This window comes from Rhagoletis zephyria, unplaced genomic scaffold (genome assembly GCF_001687245.7).
Source record: "Rhagoletis zephyria isolate East Lansing unplaced genomic scaffold, Rhagoletis_zephyria_1.1 Rzeph_scaffold_07207, whole genome shotgun sequence".
Lineage (NCBI taxonomy): Eukaryota > Metazoa > Arthropoda > Insecta > Diptera > Tephritidae > Rhagoletis > Rhagoletis zephyria.
In genome coordinates, this window is record NW_016164290.1 from 16,941 (window position 1) to 27,980 (window position 11,040).

Genomic DNA, 11,040 nt, shown 5'->3' on the forward strand with positions numbered 1-11,040 from the left:
TCGTCAAGGATTCAGAATGGTTTAGCAAGGGGGAATGAAAACTTTTAGTCGTGGTATCACAACGGGCCTTCAACTCGGGCCTATGTGTGTCTCTGCGTAGCAGTGACAGCCATATCGACCTACATACCTATTCCATATTTTCAGTGAAGTCTTTGTTGAACCATGGCTTTGGGGCTTTCTTTTTAAAATGAGACCTTCTGAGCAAAGTCGCGAAATATTAAGAAAAATGAATTTCCAATAAAAAGCTTCTAAGGAGATTTTATTTTGGCAGAGGTCTTTTTATTAATTTTTCAATGCAGGAATAATTATTTATAGCTTTATTTTATGTCTTTTACTTTTTTACAGTAAAAATGTTTTATGTATGTATCACAAAATATTTGCATGATCACTTCTTTTTGATCAAATTTTGAAAAAAGTTGCAACTCGAATGTCATCTTGCGCTCTTGTCCTCGTTTCTTTTTGTCAGTGCTGTATTTTTGTACTTCTTAAGCAGCATAATTTACTGTAAAAACACTTTTGCATTGCTAAATTTATATATTTTATGCAATTTAAAAAAAAAATGAGTTTCTGCTTACCTTTTATTGTAATCCTCTCCTCACAAATAACAAATTCAAAGGCCATACTTTTTTTTCGCAAACTGCCTCTATGCATTCACCTTCTTCTCGAACTTCAATACAGATAAAACTTTACGCATTAGCGCTGGCCCATTCCAATGGCCATTTAACATGACTTTCCAGTAAAGTGTAGGCATTAAGGCCTTTTTCAAAAAGAACATTGAATAGCGTTCCTTATTCTGTGCAAACGGGAATGTTTCCAATGGTTTCAAATCATAATCGAATTCAGCCAAAATACAGCTGTGATAGCCAGTGACGAGTGGACAGGAAGCGTAACCATCGTAGATGCTCTTCAGTTCCTTTCCCTTCAGCTGAGCCAACATATTGCGATATACAACAGGCGATTGTGCTGCTGCTGATGCGGCAGTCTTTGAGTTGGGTGAAGCCGAGCAATCGCCGATAGCAAAGACATTCTTGTAGCGCAGATGTTGTAGCGTTGATTTGTCCACATCAACGAAGCCAGCCGCATTCACCAATTCCTTGCACTGTGCCAATACAGTTGGTGTGCTCATCGGTGGCGTGACATGTAACATGGCGAACTGGTGGGATTAGGATGATAGTATTTTCAATCGTAAAACTTAAATACTTTTGTGAAACAGTTTTTCAGCGCTCGACCAAATGCATTGAGTTCTTGCGCCAACTCTAAGGCTGAGTGCACATGAGACAACCGTTGCGCCAAAAAACATATCATGTCAATATGCCGTGATATTTCAGACCACGTTTGCCGCAACACGAACAACATACATATACATACTCGCAGCAAAAGTCGAAACAAACCGACTTGGTCGTTTCAACGGCTGCCTCGTGTGTAACTAGCGTAAGTATGTGTAATCACACTTTAGTTGAGCTGCGCTGAAAAGCTGTTTCCAAACATATCATACTCTGATACCTTTTCCTCGAATATCTCCTCCGGTTTGTCGAGATTTTGAAATACAGCCACATCTTCATTAGGCCGCACTTCAATCAAGTTGCGAAGCAAGTTCACTTTGATGTCTCGTTTTTCGACGACTTTCCACAGCGCGTCGGCATAGTGTTTCACGCCGAAAATTACGGGCAACGATGTGTTGTACGTAACCGTAATCTTGTTGCGCTTGCCAAGCTGTAGATAAAATATATGTACATATGTATGTATAAATATTAGGGTGTCCCAAAAATACACTTTTTCATTTTTCCTGCTGCCAGCCCAGAACTCAAGGACAGCAAAAATAAGAACGTAATTTTTTATTTTGAAATTGCTAAAAATTGTCAAAAGATGGCAGCCTCGTTCAAAAATACTTTTAAATATCCTCAACCGCTTTTAGTTTTGATAAAGAAACTGAAATATTTTATTGACCTTTAAAAATTTAAAATTTTCAAATACCTGGCCACATACCTACAGAAAACAACGAGTAGAATGCAAAAAAGAATTAAACACATCCATTGAGCTGTTCGTGCGTGATGTTGTTATGAAAACATAAAATAACTAATTTTTGTATATAACAGTTACAATTATCGGTTATTAAAACTCACTTAGTAAAATTTTTAAGTTAAATAAACATCATAGTGTTATTTATTGAAGACTACTGGAGGGAAATAGTCTCATTCGATCAAAAAATATTTATTTTGCACAATTTTATAGCAATTTTACGAAAAAAATTATTTTCCCCATGTAAAATACATGGGAAATTTCAAAGCCCCGGCGGCATCGATTGCAAAATACAAAACTACGTTCTTTTTATCTTTAATATTCTTCAGATCTGGAGGATGGCTGGAGGAAAAAAAATTTGGGCCACCCTAATGTATATGTAAAACTATATAACCTAATCTGTAATCTTTTTTATTAATTTTTCAGTGCATCTACCTTACGGAAATAGTGCTCAGCGATGTAGACAATCTTCTGTGGCGCACCCGGACATTTGACGGGTGATGCCGGGAACGTGAAAATGGCATTGCCTTCCTGTATGTTTTGCAGACACGCATAGGTGCGATCAACATATTTGGGTGAGTAATTTGAACAAACTTTGCCATTTGGTATGGATAGTGCTTCCACTAAGCCGGGGATCTAGGAAAGATTGAGAATTTTATTAATACGAGAAAATTATTAAATTACCTTAAATGTTATTTTTAAATTTTGAAAACAAAAGTTCAGTGAAAAAATTGCGGTTATTTTGTCTGATACCATTAAGTCCTCTGTTCGTGTAGAATATGTATGTCAGATAAATTAGCTTAAGTGACTTTGAATTCAAAAAGTTTCCGTTAAAAAAAATTGTATATTTTTATTAAACTTCTATTAAAAGGACAACTTAAACTACACCTGTGGCTAGTTTATTGTTAAAATATTGTTTGGGAACCCAATGAAGCATTGCTTTAAAGAGAAGATGCCTAGCTCGACTTAAGCTACTTTCACTGACAGGCAAAGATGTGTTTGTGTTTTCTCTTGTTTTCTAACAATTTTATTTTCATTATTTTGGACAAGGAACATCTATTATTTCTACTTTTGGTTTTCTAAGAAAAAAATGTTAGGTTTACCAGATTTTTCAGAATTTCATTGGATAGTTCGAAACTTTTAAAGATTTTACGTGATTTTTGGGAGGATTTAGGATTTTTTGCTAATTTTTGAGACTCTTTGGTTTTATTTTTTGGAATCTTTCGGAACTTTTCAGGATTGCTTCAGGACCTTTCGTGCCTTTTCACAATTCTTTGCTTCTTAATGTTTCAGGATCTGCCATGATTTTTTCGGGACGTGGAATTTTTTTATTTTTTTTTTCAATTTTTCGGGATGTTTCGGGACTTTTCGAGAGTTCCTCAGGGCTTTAGGGGCCGTTAAGGAATATATCGGTACTTTTCGGGATTGTTCTTGTTTTGCTTTTTCGAAAAATTTCGGAATTTTTTTGGAATTGTTTTCGGCACCTTTTGTGCTTTTTATTTATCGGGATTTACCATGATGTTTTCGGGAGTTTTAGAGGGTTTCCGAATTGTTTCGGGATTTTCAAGATTTTTTGCTTTTTTAGAACCTTTTAAGATTTTTTTTGACACTTTTCGGGATGTTTTTTACCCCTCTTGGCTTTATCGGGGTCTGCCGTGAATTTTTCGGGCCTTTGAGTGTTTTCAAGATTTGTCTGATTTGTTTTTGGGACATTTAGGGCTCTTATTGAGGGTTAGTGCTTTTAGAGGGCTTCAGATTTTTTTCCGGGGTTTTCAAGATTTTTTTGCTTTCTTTTTGGAACCGTTGTGGATTTATTTGACACTTTCCGGGCGTTTTTTCGATGCTTTTAGCGGCTTTTCAGAATTCTTTGCTTTTTTATTTTTCGGTGTCTGTCGTGCATTTTTCGGGACTTGGAATTTTTTTCCGGTACTTTTCGGACCTTTAAAGGTTTTCAAGATTTGTTTGATTTGTTTTTGTAACTTTTAAGGGTTTTCTGAACTTTTGCAGTGATTTAACATTTTTTTGCTTCCCTTTTAGAACCGTTTAGGATTTTATTAACGCTTTCGGTGTTCTTCGTGATTTATTTTTCGGGATATTTCGACATTCTTTCGCGATTCTTCGGAATTTTTTCAGAACCTTCCGTGGTTTTCAGAATACTTTGCCTTTTTATTTTTTCGGGACTTGGCGTAATATTTTCTGGACTTGGAATTTTTCGGGTTTCTTCTAGACTTTTCGGAAGTTATAATGAAATCCTAAGGTTAAGGGAAAGTTTGTGTTTATATAGGTATTTTTCGTAGTTGTTCGTGTTTTACTTTTCGGCATTTTGCGGCATTTTTTCCGGCACCCTAAGAAGGTTTTGGAAGCTATTTTTGTGTGTTATTTTTTGGGATTTACCATGAGGTTTTCGGGAATTTTTCGACTTCCTTGCTTTATTTTTTGGACCATTTAGGATTATATTGATACTCTTCTGGATTTTTCGTGGTATGTTTTTTCGGGATATTTCGGGACTTTTCGGTATTTTTTAAGCACCTTTAATGACTCTTCGAAGTTATCTTTTATTTTTCTTAACTTGGGATTCTTTGCTGCGTGGTACCATTCAGTAATTCCCAAGTTCGATGCCAGTTCAGCGTAGCTTTCCTTTTTCATTGACGTTTAAAAAAGATACCCTAATCAAATGCAAGAGGTTTTCTTATGGAATTTACTATGAATTAAGATTTTTCCTACTGAATCGAGAATTCTGTATCAGCAACAGTGAGTTCCAAATGATTGTATAGTAGTCTTTGCTCTTTAACAGTTCTCTCAGCAAACTCGACCAACCGATGAAGTATAGCCTTCATATTCAAACCCTTCGTCCCTAGGGGAGTTAAGCTTATCGAAAAAAATTAAGGTAGCCGTTATGTTCCTGCTGAAAATCCTTACCTCCTAAGCGAAAAACGGAAAACATACTGGCGGAAGAAATGGTTCCTGGCTTGCCTAAAAGGGCGTCTATAGATGTTTAAGGGTGCTATCATGGGACTCCAAATTATTTTCAGCAATCGAATAGTGACTGCATCTCATCATGCTAGTGGTATTGCTCAGCACACACTTCCCGGGTGTACTCTGGAATCTGGCACCATCATCATTGCCTCAAGTAGCCCGTTGCCAACTGGGATATCAAAAGGTTAGTTCCAACCCCACAAATCTCTAGGTTTAGGTTTGACAGCAGATCAAAGAATCTGGCTGGAGAATGACTTAACCGAATATGCAAATAGATGATGGTCTGCAGAGTCCACGTAAAGGACAGCACGACACACCTGGCCCAAATTAGTTGGAACTTGATCTTGCCTACTCTTCCGACTGGTGTGAGCACCGATTCGAGATATATTCAGGGTTATTGCAGGCCACTGCTTGATGGAAACGCATCCCAACAGAATACTTATACAGTACTATTTATTTCATTTTCAATGCAAATCTGCCTTGAACCAATGGTAAAATTTTTACCAATTTTCAGGGATATATTAAACTTTGTTCTATGAGTATTTGCCATATTCCTGGGCACTCGTCGTGTGGTAGATATTGTATTTACCTTCTCATAGTTTAATTGTAAGCCAGTTGCCAAGAGAAGCATATCATATTTGATATTAGTACCATTTGCCGTTTTCACTGTATTATTTTTAGGATCAAATTCCACTGCTTCCGATTTAATCCAGTTAATATTTTTTGGCAGCACTTCTGCCATAGGCCTATAAGACTGTTCCAGTCGTTTCATGCCGCCGCCAATAAGAGTGAACATTGGTTGGTAGTAGTGTTGCTATGAAGGCAAAAAGAAAACAGTCGTTTTATTATAAAAATATATATTAGCTTTAATGTTAATAATGTTTAATATTTTATGTTAATAAATATCGAAGTACATACATATATATACATACCTCGGCAGGCTCCACAACGGTTACTTTGTGCTTTCCCAATTTTGATGATAATTTTGCTGCGAGTGCGCATCCGCCGGAACCACCACCGACAATCAGTACTTGACACCTAGTGGAAATAAACGATTTCTTGAATTTTTTTAATTTTAAAACTTTGAAGTAGGAAGCAAACATATTTTGATCTGATAGGATATATTTAACTTTATATTAATTTTATCGATAGTTGTAACAAATAAAAATCGATATCTCTAAAACTGTTTATTTCAACTATCATCATTTCGAAAACACATTTGTACATTATTACTAATGGGGTATAAGATTGACTTCCGCCGTAGTCGATTGACCAGAGGTGTTTTTTAATAGATAGTCTTTTTGTGCTTTCTAATAGATAGCCTTTTAGAGGCGGCGGAAAATTGTATAACAGTACTTTATAAGCGAAAAATACTTACATATTTATTTATTTATTTATAGGGTGTATTAGAGCTTTGGCCTAGCAAAATCCATTGCGCTAAAGCAAGAATCACTCAAAACTCAGACGAAATGTTTATGAAGTTAGGCACTTTGGTAGGAATCATGTTTCCGACTATGGGTGGCCGAGATTTTCGCACCACATACCATGAGAGCTTCAGCCTTGTCGTAGGCAGCAAAGCCCTCAAGACTAGAAATCCTCTACAAGCTAGCCCTTTTGTCCATTACATTTTTGCAACTATTTTTACATTTACTAGCCAAAGCTCTTCATGTTGGCTTACTGTACGACATAATGGCAATATTGGCTCCCTTGTCGCTATATGAAAACCTTCACGGGCGGATAATTCAATAACGAAATTTTCCGTCTAGATAACTTCGGTATCACTGCCTCGGTGGATTAGACAACGTGGTCGATACAGAATGGTTGTAAGACATTCAAAAGGCCCATATAATCTTGAACTTGTCATGCTGGTTAGATTCGGTAGGTCTAGGAACAAGAAGCCTTCTTTGCAATGAGTATTCCTAGAGGAGATATGCCTGCGTACTTAGCGGTCATTGTGCGCAAGTTGCAGTTGATTCTTCTTCTTGTGGTTAATAGGGCCATGGTGGTGAGGTCGTCGTAAAGCCCTTTCCAGCACAACGTAGCCCTGCTATCTGTTCATACTCCAATGCCTTTTTAGTTCAGCTGAGTTAGGAGGCGAGTTGCAATGTTGCACGTTGGCGTGCCCTAGACATAAATTCTCTAATATGAAAGTCAATTCGTTTTACTAGATTACGAGGTGATCTTTGAGCAAGAAATATACCAACTCTGAATATGCTTTTGTAGAAGCAATTTGAGGAACACCCAATCAAGCATTCATCTTTGTGATTGGCAAGTGGAAATGGTGACAGACCCACACCTCAAATTGGAGGGGAAGGAAAAAGGTTCGAACAAGTTTAAATTTACATTTTAGCATTTTTATCAAACAATTTCCAATATTTTGAATAGTTTTTATCTATCAACATTTGTTAGTTACGCGCGATATCTTTGCTCTTACAATTCGTTGTTTGCCCTTCCATCTAATTAAAGTAACAGTATAAATATATTAACGTTATCTACGTATTGATAACATAATCCTTTGGGGAGATGGCAGCTGCTAAGCAATTGAATAAATGTGTACATTAGGGTGCAATTTTTTATGCTACTACAATGCGAACAAACTTGATTCATGTAAACAGTTTAGAAGTATTCTCGAAGTCGTTATCGATGAAAAATGTTGTGGAAAAACAACAATAGTTTTCAAATGGAACAGGTATAGCTGCTATTTTGGAGATGGCAAAATTTCCTCATCTAATTTCTTTAAAAACAAATTACAAAGAAAATTAAATTATAGCCACAAAATAATAAAATTAAAGAAAAAACAAGTTCCTAATAGATAATTTTTTTTTAAACTAAAAAATTAAAAAAAAAACAAAATAAGTTTATAAAAATCAAATCAAATTAAAAAAAAATATTTCCCTTTTCAAAACAGCAAAATCTAAAAATTAAATTAAAAAAGAAAAAAAACTATAATTTTCAGACCGATAAAATATATAAAATACGTTTTTGGAAAGTAGATGAAATTTAAAACATATACATATATATCTTTTTAAAACAATAAAAATTAGAAGAAAGTAATAAGAAACAATTAAAATAACAAGTAATTTTTAAGCAAAAAACAAAAACGACTTAATTTCTCATAAAAAAATCGGATTTAAACCAAATTAGAATGGGGCCACCTGTGAGATAACACCTTACCTTTAAGAAAATTATAGAAATCGGTTAACGTGGTCCAAAGTTATGCGGTAGCATACATAAAAAATAGAAAAATAAATGAATAAAAAGATATTCCGTCGAATTGATAACCTTCCTCCCTTTTGTGAAGTCGGTTAAAAATTAAATGAAATCTAAACAAAAAAACTTGATTAATAAACCAAAATAACTTTTTACAAATTAAATGAAATTTCTTTTTAAAAGAACAAAATCTAAAAATTGAATAAAGAAGGACAAAATAATAAATTTAAGAACTAAAAATATATAAATTTAAAAACGTACTTTAAAAGTAATAAAAAAAAAATATTAGTAATAATAAAATAAAAAAAATCTATTTCTCTTTAAAACAATAAACAATAAACAGAAAGATACAAAGAAAATAAGTTCCTAAAATTAAATAAGATTAGATTCATTTTTAAACAAAAAATTTAATTAGAATAACAAAATGAGTTTCTATAAATTAAATGAATTAAAAAAAAAAACATTTCTTAAAAAAAATAATAATAATTAAAAAAAGAGAACTTAAAATAATTTTCGAATGACATTAAAATAAAATTTGTAAGACTTTCGTGCCAAAAAAAAAGCAAAATCTTCAAGTAATCTTAACTACTGTCCAATTATTTTACAAAAGACTTGCAACTACAGTGCGCTCTGGGTAACGTGAACGTAATTTTTGCACGGGCTGTTCACAAAATCCAATTTGTTCATATTATCAAGATTATGTTATTCCATATAGGTAAAGTGCTTTTTATAAAATTTTTTATGCATTTTATTCACGGCAGTCTTACAAAGTAAAAAAAATTTTAATGAGTTTTTTAGAACACATTATCGCAAGCTAGCTTCACAAATACTCTAAGCAAGACGCGGGTTATTTTGAAACTGACAAAAAATTACATGGAAACAATAAGCAAAACCAATTCTGCAGCAGATTTGTAATCAATATATGATTTACAGTTACTTTTTCTCTTTGTTTTTTTTTCATCTTATTATGCTCTTTAAGCATCCCATTTTCGAGAATTAAGATGTTCACGCTATACAGCGTTTCAATCGTTAATACTACAGAGTAGCCAATATAAAAAATAGACTGTTCACCCGAGCGAGTGTTTCATGTAACCCTATGTTCATGCCACCCAGAGTTCACTGTATATTAGCCAGAATTGTCCTGTGTGTGCTCTGTTATGCATACTTTGCATTGCACTGCATACATAAACATTGTTTGTGGAACATAATCGTGAATATACTTCACGCAGCGCATACTTATCTTCTCAACAAAGACTACACATACATATTTGGCCGCACTAATTTCTCACTCTCTCATTTTTACTGCTCAATCGCATGCCACTTTTATATAGAAATCAAAAATCAACAGACTTCTTCGATGCTACGCGTTGTCAAGGGCCTCCTCTATATCTATGGGGCCACCTTAAGGATTTTTTTGAAAATTATATTTTTTGCGTGTTTTCAAGCGCATGCATGGTTGTTCTCCCATTTTGTTTGGCATAATGAGTGCAATATTAGGGGGTTTCTTAAGAAAATAGTCTCTTATATGCCCAGTCTCTTTCCAACGTTTTTAAAAATTAAAAGATATTTGGCCAAATAACCCGAATTGACTTTGTCTGGGCACTTCCTGCCATTGAAGCGGTAGTGATCCCCAGGCATAAATCATCCTAACCAAACTAATACTACAAGTATTTAAGAACTAAAGGCATTCACTTCAATATTTTTTTTAATGCGATAATTTTTTACTCTCAGAAAAAATACTTTTAACGATAACTCAGAAACTGAAACCGATTAAAAGGTGAATTTTCTTAATGAAAAACTAAGCTGACATATTTCTAACATTGTCGAAGTCACGAATAAAAACTTGTGGAGCTGAAATCTATTTTTTCGTAAAATTTGTGTTCTTATCATTCGATAATGAATACCCCTATTAGGTGACTCTTTATCGCACAGCTAGTGTTTGTTTCTACTTACTCGTGCTTTTCTCTCAACGCCTGACTGGCTACAAATGTGCGAGCAATGCCGCTGCTGCTGTTCATGTAACATCCACTCACGATGGGCAATTTTGTTGAGATTGCTTGCATCATATTTAAGCAATTTAAGCAATTTAACAAATACACACACGCACAGCTTTGTTGATTATAAATATTGTTATTATAGTTATTTATTTATAAAATTGATATTCTTGCACTCTACAATGGAATTCTCGTTGCTTATCACCGGTTTTTAGAGGCACACGTTTCTTTCTGCCTTTCTCGACTGTATCATACGCATTACTACCTACTCTTGAAAGTTTTGTTATTGCAATATTTTCCACTTAGCGTTCGTAAGTTTTTATTTTTTATTATTATTCATATTCGTTGTGTTTTTGCTTTCTGCTCGTTTTTCGCTAATTAGTGTCGTAAAGCTTTGTCGCATCTCTTCAAATTCGACGATCAACTTCGAAGCGACGCAACTCAAAATTATTAAATTTTTTGGCTATACGAAACGAATGTAGTACTCGTTCAAAAAGTAAAAACGAAAAAAGTAATTCAAAATTATTTTATACACTTAATAACTTTTTCGGTGTTATCATGATGATCTTGGTAAAAAAAGGCGCTATTTAACACTTTTGTTTCTTTACAGAATAGTTAATGCAAACTAACATAACATTTTTTAAGTTCGGAAAATACTGTATTTTTTTTGCAGACTAGAACTAACTTGATGCTCTAGTAGTTGTAGTTTATATACATTTTTAATGGGCCATATCAACGACTTTTGTATTAAACTGGTTATACTAAGAAACTTAGTTAGGCCTTTTTATGCTAAAGTAACGTCAAGTAGTGTTTTGTTAAGACTTCGAGCTTTTTTGATGTG

General features: G+C 34.1%; 1 protein-coding gene across 3 annotated transcripts; it reads right to left on the minus strand.

Moving 5' to 3' along the window:
- Positions 1-319: 319 nt before the first annotated feature.
- Sqor (Sulfide quinone oxidoreductase) lies at positions 320-10,495 on the minus strand. 3 transcript variants are annotated; one of them, XM_017629934.1, is made up of 7 exons: positions 10,159-10,495; positions 5,928-6,033; positions 5,585-5,809; positions 2,455-2,655; positions 1,504-1,713; positions 624-1,153; positions 320-524 (listed from the first exon to the last, which is right to left on the minus strand). In XM_017629934.1, the coding sequence occupies exons 1-6, from the start codon at positions 10,269-10,271 to the stop codon at positions 644-646; spliced, it is 1,365 nt and encodes a 454-aa protein (XP_017485423.1). In that variant the 5' UTR covers positions 10,272-10,495; the 3' UTR covers positions 320-524; positions 624-643. The 3 variants fall into 3 exon arrangements, 1 of the variants encoding a protein (XP_017485423.1); XR_001849006.1 differs by having other exon boundaries at positions 482-513; positions 576-1,153; XR_001849007.1 differs by having other exon boundaries at positions 482-502; positions 576-1,153; positions 10,159-10,494.
- Positions 10,496-11,040: the final 545 nt, after the last annotated feature.

Excerpts from the sequence above, each read along its gene's own strand:
- Sqor (XM_017629934.1), bottom strand. The coding sequence starts at position 10,271 with ATGATGCAAGCAATCTCAACAAAATTGCCCATCGTGAGTGGATGTTAC. Across the intron at positions 6,034-10,158 it reads GCGTTGAGAGAAAAGCACGA|GTGTCAAGTACTGATTGTCG; the intron begins GTAAGTAGAAAC and ends TATTTCCACTAG. Across the intron at positions 5,810-5,927 it reads CCGTTGTGGAGCCTGCCGAG|CAACACTACTACCAACCAAT; the intron begins GTATGTATATAT and ends TTGCCTTCATAG.